Genomic DNA, 13,828 nt, shown 5'->3' with positions numbered 1-13,828 from the left:
CTCGAGCTCGGCTCGCATAAGCTCGGCTCGTGCTCGACTCGAATATTAAATGAAGCACTTCATGAACACAAATCCTAGCTCGAATATTAAACGAAGCAAGCTTGGCTCGACTCGGCTAAGCTCGTGAACAGCTCGTATGAGCTCGAGTGTGTGTATATATATATATATAAACTAAGTAATAAATAATTAATTATAAATCTCATAATTATTAAAACTTTAAAATTGCATTTATATTTAAGCGTTAGAGAATGAAAAATTCTAGACCTTTCATGATCAAAGAGAGAGAGCAATCATTAAAAAGACCTTGATTCAATTAGAACATATCCAAATGAAAGGAAAGAAGAATCAAGCAGAAACTATTGAGGGAGATTGCGAAAGGTATAAACTATTAAAGAATCAAACAGACCCAAACACTATCACTACCTGTTTGGTGAGTGAGAGTGAGAGAGTGGGAAATGAGAGTTTAGGTGGAAGATCCGTTGTGACTGGTGAGGGGGATTGAGAGAGAAACGTTAAAAAAATATTTTTTTGTAAGTGGCGTTGTCCCAATGCAGTTTGAATGCAACATGTTAACTTGTCCCACATTGTTAAAAAAACATCAATCTCTAAGTTTGCTTATCTATAAAATGATGCATATCCTCTCTCTTTGAAACCAAATGCCTTGCTGTATTGACTCAGGCTCCATACTCGACTAGTCAGGTTAAGCAAATGCTCATATGCAAACTAACTTCTTAAGCCATTTAAAAGTACTTGAAGTTAAAAAAAAAAATTTAAAACAAAAACATTAAATATAAGAGCCAGCTCGCGAGCTGGCTCGGCTCGACTTATTATTAGCTCAAGCTCGATTTTTTTGACTCGCCCTTAAGCTCGACTCGAGCTCGAGCTCGAGTAAAATTTAAACGAGCCAAGCCTGAACAAGGGAAGCTCGCTCAAGCTCGGCTCGTTTACACCCCTATATATATATATATATATATATATATATATTAAATTAAAAAAAAATTAATAATAAAAAAAAAAGATGAAGGGGGTGGCTGGCCACCATAGGGGGTGGCCGGCCACCCCCATTTGGGGTAGGAGCCACCCCCAATGGCCGGCCAGGGGGTGGCCGAACCACCCCCAAGGGCCAAGTTAAAAAAAAAAAAGAAAAAAAAGGTTGGCCCTTCGGGGTGGCCGAACCACCCCCAAGGGCCATGGGGTGGCTTCGGCCACCCCTTGCCCCAAAGGGGGTGGCCGAGCCACCCCCAAGGCTCTTGCCACCCCCTGCCCAAAATGGGGGTGGCCGGCTACCCCCTTCATCTTTTTCTTTTTTTTTTTTCTTAATTTTTTTTTTATTTAAAATAATATATATATATATATTTTTTTTTATTAATGGGATATGTATTTTATTTGTGGCCATAGGATTTCTCAAATGAAATCCTAGCCATGAACTGAATATTCTCTAGTCCATAATGGACTGGAGAGGATCCTGTTCCATAATCTACTCGCATTCTAATAAAGGTTTGTTGATGGTTCGCAGGTGCTTGTTCATTAACTTTTTTTTATACATGCCATATTTTATATTGAACTCTGCAAAATAGTTTTTTGGTGAGCCAAAATCCTAAAAATCATAAAAAATTAAAAAGAAAACCCTCCCCAATAGCCTTAGCAAAATGATGATTTTTGTTTGGTGAGTCAATTATTTGCTCACAAAAAAATAATAAAATTTCTTTTCACTCTGACTTTTTTATTTCTTTTTCACGCTAAACACAACTGTTCATTTCCTCCGCAACGTTGAAAAAGACAAATGTTTAAAAATATAAATGTTAGAGAAAGAATAAACAAATAATGAAAAAAAAATATTTAAATTGAATAGTAAACGTAAATAGTTAAAATGATAGTGTTGCATGCGGTGCTTTAAGAAAGTTGATAGTCAAAATAAATAAATGTGATTTGTAGCTAATTTAGCTAGGAAAATTTGGTGAGTAATAGAATGCTCTAGAGGCTAGAGTGACCGCAAGCTTCAATTATAAAAAGCTCATTCTTGCAATTCCAAATTGCAAGAGAGAAGGAAAAGGGGTACAGAGAGTTTTGAGAGAGGAGTGAAACTTTAGCTTTTATGAGAGAAACGAAAGAAAAGAAATAAATAAAATAAAGGGAGAAGAGACTAGGTGCTAGTGGACATGCAAAATGTAGAATCATCAATTTACTTAAAAATCCGATTTAATTTTCGTAGAAATCTTATTTAAATTGAAAAAATCTTTTGGTGTAAAATATAAAAGCTTATGCTTTTCTGGAACAACTCTATGGAAGATTCTAAAATTTCAACACATAATATTCATTCATTAGCACAATATATATGTGTGTGTATATATATATATATATATATATATATATATATATAACAATCAAAATAATATTAGAAAATAAATGGCTTTTGGTTTTGGTATTAGAAGTTAAAGCAAACATTAAATTTAAGTTTAGATAAATAGGAAATATTAAATATAAAATAATGAGGATGTTCAACCTTTCCATTTCATAACTTTTGTTTAGTGCTGGTAATTTAACCCGTGACTCGCGAACTCGACACGTAATGTTAGAGTTGAGTCTAAACGGGTTCAGGTCTAAACGGGTCGTTTAATAAACATGTTGGGTCGTGTCCAACTCGTGGGTCCGTGGGTTGACCCGTATTTATTATTATTTTTTTAATACACATAAGTAGTAAGTAAGTAGACTAACGCAATAACCCTAGCCATCACTTTGCACTTGCGTCACTTACCATCATTCACTACTCACTACCCTCTCCATTCTCTCATGGCCGCCTCACCTCACCGGCTCACCCTCACCTGACCTCACTATCTCTCGACTCTCTCACGGCCTCACCCTCACGAGTCACGACCTCAAACTAGTTTGCAATAGTTTTGGTTTCACGGCCTCACCTCTCGACTCTCTCACAGCTCACACAGTCACGCCCTCAGCCCCTCACTCCGATCTGTCACACTCTCTTAGTCTCTCTCTCTCTCGGTCTCTCGACTCTCTCCGTCAGTCTCTCCCTTTCTCTTGGTTCGAGGCGTTACCACTACCTCTATCGGTCTCTCCTTCTTCCTCGGTCTCTTCGTCTCTCTTGGTTTGCGGCACAGCGGCACTACAGCCTACTCTAATTCCAGCCTCCAGGTATTTTCTTTCCATTGAATAATGTAATTTTAATATGAAATTTTAGATTTGGGTACTCTATTCCTTATAGATTAGTTGATTTCTTGATCTTATGTGTATAACTGCAAGTTGATTTCTTATTTTTGGGTACTCTGTTCCAAACGCTTCATTTGAAATTAATCAGTGTTTATTACAAAAACTCAAGTCTACAAATTAATATGTGTTTGTTGTTAGGTTAATTACTATAATTAATTACTTTTACTACAAATATTTATTATCGTTAACCAATAATGTCAAATTTTGAAACATATCATACTCATTCATTGATAAAAGTTGCGAGCCTAAAGCTCTTACAAACAGAGCAAAAAGCTCAGAAGTAAATCATAGCCGAAGCTAAAAATACAATCATCAACAACAGACCAAATCAACCAAAACACAGCATCCGCTAATCTATGACTAAATATCAGGTTGAAAACTCAGATCTGTATCAAACAGACACCATCTAATGCATAGGTAGCGCTTATTCCTCGGCCTTGAGAGCAAAACCCCCAAGCCGATACTTATTCATCGGCCTTGAGAGCAAAACCCCTAAGCCGATACTTATTCCTCGGCCTTGAGAGCAAAACCCACAAGCCGATACTTATCCTCCTCGACTCGAAAGCCAGGATAAATTTCACATCCACAACCCAAAGGTTTGGACCAGTAATATCGGGCAGCAACCAGGCGCAACAAAGCAGGAGGAGAAAGCCTTATTACAAGCATAAATAAAACCATACAGGGAAATAAAGGGAACAATAAAACTAATACAGGAAAAGAAATTACAGCAAATAAAACCAAATACAAGGGAACTCAAAGGAAATACAAAACAGAAAACAACAAAACAGGAAAATAAATGTGAAAAACACTCAAAGCAGGTCACGGCAGCCGGAGGAGGCCGATCGCGAGCTAGCCGGAAACCGCCGCGGAAGGTGGCACAAAAAGCTTGGCGCGGGAGGGGCGCGTGAAAAGACCCAACAGCGAGCGGTGAGCAGCGAAGCGAGCAGAGAGAAGATCAGCGGCACACACAAACAAACAGGGAAGGGGAGAGTTTGAGTGAAAACCCCCAAAAACAGTACTCACCGAGAGAGAACACAAGCACAACAAAACAGATGAACGAGAGGACAAGATTGTAGATTCATTGTGTCATTCTATTTCTGTCATTTTACTGATTCAGATTTAAAGCATTTTAAGGATATTTTTCTAGAAACTCTTAGTTAAGATATATGTCTAACGGGAATTGATTTATTAACGATGATGTGTGTAGATGAGTAACGAAATAGAAATACATAAGGAAGATACTATGGAAGACATATTTGAAGATGATATGGTTGAATTAAATCCAACATAAGAGTCTTCTAGAAGTCAATGCACTAGTAAGAAGGTGACCAAAAAGCATAGGAGAACCTCAGTTGTTTAGAATTTTTTTGATCTCATTAATGTGGAACGTGATAATATGTAATTTGCAAAATGCAAGGCATGTGGTAAAACATACAAGGCTCCCGGCGAATGTGGAACTGAAAATATGACTCGATACATATAAACTTGCGATAGGAAAGACACACTTGATATTGGGCAAATGCTCTTATTTGAAAGTCGGGGAGGTATATCAGTAATTTCCTCTAAGTTTGATCCTAAAAGATTTAGAGAATTGGTTGTTGCATCGATTATTAAGCATGATTTGCTTTTTCGATATGTTGAATATGAGGGTGTAAGAGAATCAATGCAATACTTGCGTAATGGTGTACAACTTATATCTAGAAACATTGTTAAGGCTGGCTTGGGTAAGATGTATGCAAGTGAAAAACAAAAGCTTAAAGCTATATTGAATTGTTGTCGTTGGAGGATTTCTTTAACATCTGATTTGTGGACTTCTTTGACAATTGATGAATATATACACAACACATTATTTTAATACATATTGGGTCTTACAAAAAAGGGTGTTGAACTTTTCATTCATGGCCCCACCTCATAATGGAGCATTTTTGTGTGAAAAGATGCACACTATGATACAAGCGTGGGGGATTGAGACTAAGGTTTTCTCTATCACATTAGATAATGCTTTATCCAATGATAATTTTGTTGGGTTATTAAAAGATCAATTGAACATTAAGAAAGTCCTTGTTTCTTCTGGTGAGTTCTTTCACCTTCGTTGTTGTGCACATATTCTTACTTTAATAATACAAGATGGTTTGAAAGAGATTGATGGTGCTCTCCAAAAGATTCGTGATTGTGTTAAGTATGTTAAAGGATCACAACTAACGAAACAAAAGTTTATGCAGGTTGTGAATCAAATGTCAGTAAATAGTAAAATGGGGCTAAAACAAGACGTGTCAATTAGATAAAATTCCATATATCTTATGCTTGTGAGTGTCATTCATTATCGACTTGCTTTTAGTTATTTAGAGATGACTGAACCAAACTTTAAGCATTGCCCTACTTTACTTGAATGGGAAAAGATGGAAAGTATTAGCAGTTTCTTGTGTAGCTTTTACAATGCTACATGTGAATTTTCTAATACAAAATATCCCACAACCAACTTATATTTTCCTGCGGATTCGAGAATTTATATGTCCTTAAAGGAAGAGAATGGGAGTGAAGATGAGTATAAATGATTAAAGGCAACTAAAATGCTCTCAAAATTTGAGAAATATTGGTCAAGCTTCAGTTCAGTGTTGGCCATAGCAGTTATTTTGGATCCTCGTTACAAAACACATTTTGTAAATTTCTGCTATACGTAAATTTATGGAGTGGATGGCTTTAGTCAGTTTAAGCATATTTGTGGTCAATTATTCTCTCTTTTTATGGAATATAGTGGTTCTCCTACAACTTCACCTTCAAGCACTACAACTGCTCTAAAACCTGTCGATGACAAAGCACTTTCCAAGCCTAACAAAATGAGAATTGTAAAATTATATGTTTATTTAGTGATTTATGTGATATTGTTAGTATATAATATATATCCTCTTAACCACTTAGTAAATTATATTTATATTCTTTGTTTTTTGTTTTTTTATGTAGGAATTTAAAACATATGGTGGGTTGGATCCTAATTCACAAAAGAATCAATTAGAGTCTTATTTGGAAGAACCTAGGCTTGATAGCAATGTAGATCTTGACATTCTTGAATTTTTTTGAAGTGCAATTTTGAATCAAATCATAAAAATACATTTTTAAATGATTGCACTTTGAAAACTTTGAAAAAAAAAAAAAAACTATACATTGCAAGAGATGCATTTTAAAAATGTACTATTTTAAAAGTAAAATTGCGATTTTGATAAACTCTTAACTATTGGGCTTACAATTTTTGACATGATACGTCAACTTGACACGAAATTAAAGAGTTATGGTTAATAAGTCTGAACCGTTTAATTATATGTTGTTACCCTATACAGTACAATTTTGAGACTCACAACAAAAGTGAGTCTCAAAAAACATCTGTCGTTTTTAGTTGTCTCTTTTATCCTTGCTGCCACCATGTTCTTGTTCTTTCATCCCATTCAAAGTGGACCCAGCAAAACATTAACAACTTCTGGATATCCAACAAAACATTGAAGCATTTGTCACTTGATACCAATTGAACCCACATAGGATCCGGCTTCTATGGGTTCAATTGGTATTGTCAAATATGAGTTTTTCAAGTTTGAGTTGAGAGTTTGTTTGCAAGCTTGCATATGGGTTTTTCAGGTTGGAGTTGAGAGTTTTTTTGCAAAAATCGTAGTCCTCTACTTGGTGACAAATGCTTTCAATGTTTTGCTGGGTATCCAGAAATTGTTAATGTTTTGTTGGGTCTGCTCGTTATTTTGGATGGGATGGAAGAACAAGAACATGGTGGCAGCAAGGATAAAAGAGACGACTAAAAACAAGAGTTTTTTTAGACTCACTTTTGTTATAAGTGTCAAAACTGTCCGTTTAGGGTAACAACATTATGTGGTAGTTGTGACTACCGTATAGTAGCCGAATCCTAACTTATATAGACTATATTCAAGACGACTTGAAACCCGACATACAACACAAACCCATACAAAAGTAAAGGGTTAATGTTGAAAAATTTGACTTAGATTAAATTAGGATTAACTTATATTGTCTTATACACATGTTGGAAAAGACACTACTAGAACCCTACACTCGAATACAGATTTTTTAAAATTACAAATTTAATTTGTACATTTGCAAATAGAATTATTTTTAAAAACGCAAATAAAATCGAATAACTTATTGGATTCAACAGTGAATCGAGTCTGTATGGGCATCTTGGATGCCGCAACTGAAACGGCCTTTCTGGCAATATTTTCGGCGACTCCGCTCATTTCATAAAGGATTTTGCCCTGTTGAACTACAACAATGCTATATTTGACACTTCCTTTCCCTCTCCCCATGCGCGTCTCGGCGGGTTTTCCTGTAACCGTCTTGTGGGCAAATGTATGGGCCCATACTTTTCCGCTGCCGCGGTGCACGTTCCGCATGCTTGTTCGCCGTCCTGCTTCTATCTGTTTCCCTGTTAACCACGCCGGTTCAAGTGTCTGCAGAGCGCATTGGCCGAAGCAAACACCCTCGCCTGCCTCGGATATTCCCTTCATTCTTCCTCTGTGTTGTTTCAGCCATCCAAAAGCCATTTTGAGCCCAGATTTGTCCATCTTGTTTGCTTACATCAACCACCAAAAATGGCAATCTCAAAACAACAAGAAAATAGATTGCTTCAACATCATCAACATACCCAAAAAGGCTTTTTCTCGGAAGATCTGATTCATACCTTGTATGAATTGGAGAGTAGATTGGTGGATCGGCCGTTCTTTTTGTCAATAGTATTTCATCTAGGACACCATAGCAATGGAGAGTGACGTAGATACAAGAAAGAGAGACGATGGGTGGGTTTTATATGGAGGGTTTGACCGGTAGAGTTTTGGCCCATGGGTTTGATTGGTATTTGGTTATAAGGGTGAGTAGAGGTTAGGGTCGGTTCATAGTGGCAGATGAAGCCACGCATGGGCCGATACATGAGATAGTTGTGAGCGATAGAGCTTTTATTTCTATTTTCTATTTTTTTTTTTATTAGGAGATAAATTTTTTTTTGACTTTAGATCCCTGAATCATACACACACTCACACACACACACACATTTACATATGTGTGTGTGTGTATATATATATATTATTTTTTTAATATTGTTGCGTCAATGGGTAACTATACGAGAATAACTTCTATAGGGTCTTGGCACAAACCAAGGCCTTTGTGCTCTCTAATAAGAAGGCGACACATCAGCGTGAAACACTATAACAAAAATATGGTGTTTCACATAATCTTTTTTCTATAATACATAAAACAAAACACTTTCTAGAATAAACTTTTCATATTTTTCTCCAAAACCACCCCAGCCACCAACCTGCCGCCGGAGACACCGCCGGAGACGACGCCGGGTGGTACAGAGAAAGTCGGAGATGATGCCGTTCGGTACAGAAAACGCCGGGTAAGAACGGTGCTCTACCTCCCTCTCTCCAGTGCCCATTTCTCTCACCGACGGCAATAGAGAAAAAAAAATTTCTCTGCTGCCCGTGCTCCCTCTCTCCCCCTCCTTCTCAGATTAGAAATTTCTCTGTATTTCTCTTGCATTGGGAAAAATCGGGACTTGGTGGAAAGGAAATTTGGGATTTTACTGGGAAAAATTTGTTGGAGGGCACAAAGGTCTTAGTTTGTGCTAAGACCCTATAGAAGTTATTCTCATATATATATATATATATGTGTGTGTGTGTGTGTGTGTGTGTGTGTATTTTTGGCCCAAATTTTTTTTTTAATAATTTTTATTTTTTTTTAATTTAAGGCCTCTTTTTTTCTTTGTTTTTTTTTAAGGCCCAATTTTTTTTTTTTTTTTTTTCATAAAAGCTTAAGGCCTCTAATCATGATAAGTATGTAATTTAAAAAAGGCATCAATTTAATAAAGCCTCAATATAATAAGCCCATAATAAAATAAGACCAATTAACCTAGAAAAGCAAATATCCTTATACTTAAAATATCCTATCTGCTTATACTTAAGCTTTGGGTATTTGATATTAAGGTGATTAAATGGGTCTTAAATGAAACCTCAAGATTTTTTCATGGCTTTTATTTCATACGGTGAGAGAAAGATAAAGAGAAGTGGCAGTTTGGGTAAGGATTTATCAAAAAAATTTATATCTTTTTTTGTATTGTTTATTTATGTGCTTTTTCTTGGTGGGTTTTGTATGGATTTTGACAATTTTTTTGGTGGGTTTTATTTGAAATAGGTATATCAAAGAGGTAATGATTCATAAAAATAAAAATAAATAAAAAGACTTTTTTTTTTTTTTGTAATATTTATTTCTGTGCTTGATTTTTCTGGTGGATTTTATATGGGTTTTGGACAAATTTTTTGGTGAGTTTTGTTTAAAACAGAGGTGTATCAAAATCAAGTGGCCATATATATATGATAATTTTGTATAGGTTCTTGATAATGTTTTTGGTGGTTTTTTTTTTGGTTAGCTTGCTTATGTGTGCTTCAGTTTTGGAACATGTGCTTAGCATAGATTTGGTGCTGTTCTTGGATTGATTCATAAAAAAAAATATTGATTTTTTTATTGTTATGTATATTTTTGTAAGGATTAATAAAAATGAGAACTCTAAATATAATAATAATATTATTTAAATATTATAAAAATAAAGCATCATTTAAAAATTTCACCTAAGGCCTGAGAAAACATTGAGCCATCCCCGCGCCCCCCCCCCCCCCCCCCCCACACACACACACATATATTCCCGTCAAAAATTAAAATTCCTTGAGTTTTTTTTTTTTTTTTTTCGAAAATTTACTTCCTGAGTCAATCGACATGACAATAAAATCTCTATCGTCAAAATTTTTAACAGCTGTTGCTCCCAATCAAAACGCACTGTTTTACCTCATTAAAATATTAATTTTTTATTAATTTAATTTTAAAATTTAAATCTAAAAAAAATTAAAAACAAAAAAAATGAAGGCGCTGCCACCCTTGGCCACCCCCAACCCCTTTAGGGTGGCCACAAGCCACCTCAGGGGTGGTTTGCGGCCACCCCCAGGGGGTTTGGGGTAGCCTGCGGACCACCCCAAACCATCCCTGGGGTGGCTCAAAGCCATGTCCGAGATTGCACAGGTGGCATGGATTGGTGATTCAAATTGCTACAAAGTCACCCAACAGACCTGAAACCATGTCCGAGATTGGGAAGGATTTCTTGTGGAGGTTGTAATGGGCATGTAATTAACCTCGTAACCAATGACTTGATTTCCCCTTCTAACTTTGCCAGCCGGGGGGGTGTGTGGGAAGAGGGCAGCGCCCTTCACGGGCATGCCAACTGTTTGACAAAAGGTGCTTTCAATGACAGCAATTTAATTTGTGCATCAACACTTAATGATTCTGACAATTGTGTCAGTTGAATTAGTCCCAAACAAGATGCACAATGTGTTGTGCTTGCATTTAGATTGGTCTCCATGATGAAATTAACCTCTTTGCTATTTTATGTGCTAAGGTTAATTTAGAGACAACCAAAGGCAAAAGCGGAGGTATGCTCTCTGTAAATTTCCTTTTTATTTTTTTTTGGTTCTTACGTTGTTTTGTTATTCTTTTAGATCCTCCAACAATATTGAAGGAGTGCAATAGCCTGATCGCCAAAGGCTGATGTAAATGCAACGTATGATCGATTATTCAATTTTAACAAGGTGGGTTAATTAAGGTTGTTAATTTCTTTAGATCCTAAAGTTTGTTTGTTGTTTCCTTTTAATTGGCTTGTTCTCTTTGATCTGGTTTTTCCATTTGGTCATATGAAACCAAAAACCATGCAAAGATTTTCATGCATGCACGTGGTTCGCTGCGAGGCTTAGAGCATATGACATATATATATATTCTTGAAGCCGATAAATACAAATTAATAGAATTCCTACAAGAAAACAGTCATCTAAATAAAGAAAATTAATAGGTTCTCTGTTTGTTTGAATGCACTTTGGTTGGATATTTTGAAGGAAAAAAAGGTTTACGGCAGGGAGACCCTTTGTCTCCTTATTTGTTTGTCCTTGCTATGGAAGTTTTTTCTAGAATCATGACTGAATCTACTGGTACTGATTCAGGCTTCAAATTCCATCCCAAATGCTTGAAGGTGAAGCTTACTCATCTATGTTTTGCAGATGATCTTATTATTTTTTCTGAAGCTAGTTTGAGTTCCATCAATGTCATTAAGGCTGCTCTGGTGGAGTTTGAGGATTTGTCTGGCCTAAAGGCTAATCCTTCGAAGAGTTCTTTTTATTGTTCTGGAATTTCAGATAGGGTCAAGCAAGTTTTGTTGAATGCTTTGCAGATGAAGGAGGGGAAGTTGCCTGTGAGATATCTTGGGGTCCCATTAATCTCTTCTAGGCTTTCTTCTGCTGATAGTGGGGTGCTTTTGGGGAGAATTAATGGGCGTATTGATTCTTGGTTATTCAAAAATCTCTCTTATGCAGGTAGGCTTTAGCTTCTTTCTTTTGTGTTATATAGTTTGCAAGTTTACTGGACAAGCATTTTCATTCTGCCTAAGAAGGTTATAAAGGCTATTGAGCAGAAATTTAATAGGTTTTTATGGAATGGGAAGGATATGGAGGCTGCAAAAGCAAAAGTGGCTTGGAATGATATTTGTTTTCCTAAGAAAGAGGGTGGTTTGGGGCTGAAGAGAATTGATGTCTGGAATAAAACCTCTATGCTTAGGCACATATGGAGTTTGTTTGCTAGATCAGGTTCTTTATGGGTGGCCTGGATTAAGGCAAATTTTCTGAAACACAAGAATTTTTGGAGTGTCAATATACCACAGAATTGCTCTTGGTGTTGGAGGAAGCTCCTCAGGTTAAGGGATACTGCTAAGAAGTTCTTGAGATTTGAGGTTAGAGATAGAAGAAATATACATCTCTGGTTGGATTTTTGGCATCCTAATGGCATTCTTCTTGAGAAGTATGGTTTTAGAGTTGTTTATGATGCTCAAAGTAGTGTGGAGGCAAAATTTTCTCCTGTTATCCATAATGGAGAATGGTTTTGGAGGCCTGCTAGGTCTGAAGCCTTGGTGGATATTCAAACTCGGCTTACTGAAATCAATTTGGGTTCTTGTGATAAACCTATTTGGCTTACTTCTAGGAAATGTATCCATGTAAGTTCAAATACTTGGGAGGCTCTTAGGGAAAAAATGGATCAGATTGAGTGGTGGAGACTAGTCTGGTTTTCTTTAGCTATTCCTAAGCAAGCTTTCATTTTATGGCTTGCCATAAAGGATAGGTTGGTTACAGGAGTAAAGTTGCTGAGTTGGGGTTATAGAGGAGATATTCAATGCTGTTTTTGTAGGAATCAAATGGAGAGTCGAAACCATTTATTTTTTGAATGCAGCTTTTGTTATAGAATTTGGAAATTTTTATGGCTAGATGCAAAGTGGCTAACCCCCCTATTATATGGGAGGATATTCTTCAACTGGGATGTAGTTCTTGGAGTTGTAATACTCTTAAAGGCTTGCTTTGTAGGCTGGCGTTGGGTTCTGCAATTTATAATATTTGGTGCACTAGAAATGAAATTAAGAATGCAGGCCATCCACTCATTAAGGAGCAGATTTTGAAGAAAGTATTGTGGGAAGTTCGTGCTAGAATTGTTGGGAAATGAAAGTTCCTAAGGACTAGGGAGAATATGTTACTCTGCCCCTTATGGAACTTGTCTGAAAGTCTGTTTTGTTGATGATATGTTGCAGGTTTTTTTGTGGTTTGTTTATGGTTTTGAGGACAACTTGTTTCCTCTGTAAGGGTGTTGCTGCAGATTTTCTTTGTGGCTTGTTTGAGGATAAGGTCTTTCTCCTCTGTTTTGCTGTTTTTTTTTTGTTTTTTTTTTTATGTTTTGAGGCTTTTGTTTAGCCTTATGTAAGGGTTTGGGTTAATGTTTTGGGCTGTTAGCTAGAGTTTTTTTTTTTCTACTGTTTGTTGGTTTTTGGCCTTTATGTAGGCTGTTTTCAGTCTGTTAATCAGGCTTGTATTTGTTGTTGATGTGTTCTTGGTTTGTTTTATTAATGAACATGCTTATTCATGAAACAAAACAAAACAAAAAAAAAACACTTCAACTTCATTTATAAGATATTACAAGGCATGATCATTTGATCATTCTTAAACATCAACAATTCAAGGTGTGTGTGGCAGTTGGCACTACAACTCATTCTCAGTCAGTCTAGCTACTAGTGTGCTTCAGTTAATCCTAGTCATGCAAGGATTCTTCTGGAAGAAAACCCAGGAGGAGGAGGAGGAGGAGGCAAATTTTTTCGAAACGTCGGTTTCCTCGAAATCGATTCAAACCTAGGAGGAGTACTAGGAGGAGGCAGAGTTTTGGGCAATGGCGGTCTCTTTGAAATTGGTCCAAACCCAGGAGGAGGAGATGGCAGCTTCTTTGATACAGAAAAACCAAAACCAGTTCTTGTAGATGGCGGTGAAGCTTCAGTCTCAAGGAGAAAAGGATGATGCAGTAGCATCTCAACCATCCATCTCTCCGTTGGGTCACTTGCAAAACACCTCCGCAAGAAATCCTTCCCAATCTCGGATATAGTTTTAGGTATGTTGGGTGACTCCGTAGTAATTTGAATCACCAAACCATCCATGCCGCTTGTGCAGTCCCATGCCGGCCTTCCGCTAAT

At 36.7% G+C, this 13,828-nt stretch overlaps 1 protein-coding gene across 1 annotated transcript; it reads left to right on the top strand.

The window, feature by feature from the left end:
* Positions 1-11,245: 11,245 nt before the first annotated feature.
* LOC148587052 (uncharacterized) lies at positions 11,246-13,233 on the top strand. The gene is made up of 4 exons (XM_088514469.1): positions 11,246-11,616; positions 11,677-12,441; positions 12,902-12,995; positions 13,150-13,233. The coding sequence occupies exons 1-4, from the start codon at positions 11,246-11,248 to the stop codon at positions 13,231-13,233; spliced, it is 1,314 nt and encodes a 437-aa protein (XP_088370595.1).
* The last annotated feature ends 595 nt before the right edge of the window (positions 13,234-13,828 follow it).

The sequence above is a fragment of the Corylus avellana genome, chromosome 3, assembly GCF_965113065.1.
Source record: "Corylus avellana chromosome 3, dhCorAvel1.hap1.2, whole genome shotgun sequence".
In the NCBI taxonomy this organism is placed as follows: Eukaryota; Viridiplantae; Streptophyta; class Magnoliopsida; order Fagales; family Betulaceae; genus Corylus; species Corylus avellana.
Note: the sequence above shows the minus strand (reverse complement) of the source record. Positions and strands in the feature narration are given on the sequence as shown.

Coding starts and splice junctions, on each gene's coding strand:
- LOC148587052 (XM_088514469.1), top strand. CDS start 11,246: ATGACTGAATCTACTGGTACTGATTCAGGCTTCAAATTCCATCCCAAA. Junction 11,617..11,676: donor AATGGGCGTATTGATTCTTG/GTTATTCAAAAA, acceptor TGTGTTATATAG/TTTGCAAGTTTACTGGACAA. Junction 12,996..13,149: donor GTGGCTTGTTTGAGGATAAG/GTCTTTCTCCTC, acceptor GCCTTTATGTAG/GCTGTTTTCAGTCTGTTAAT.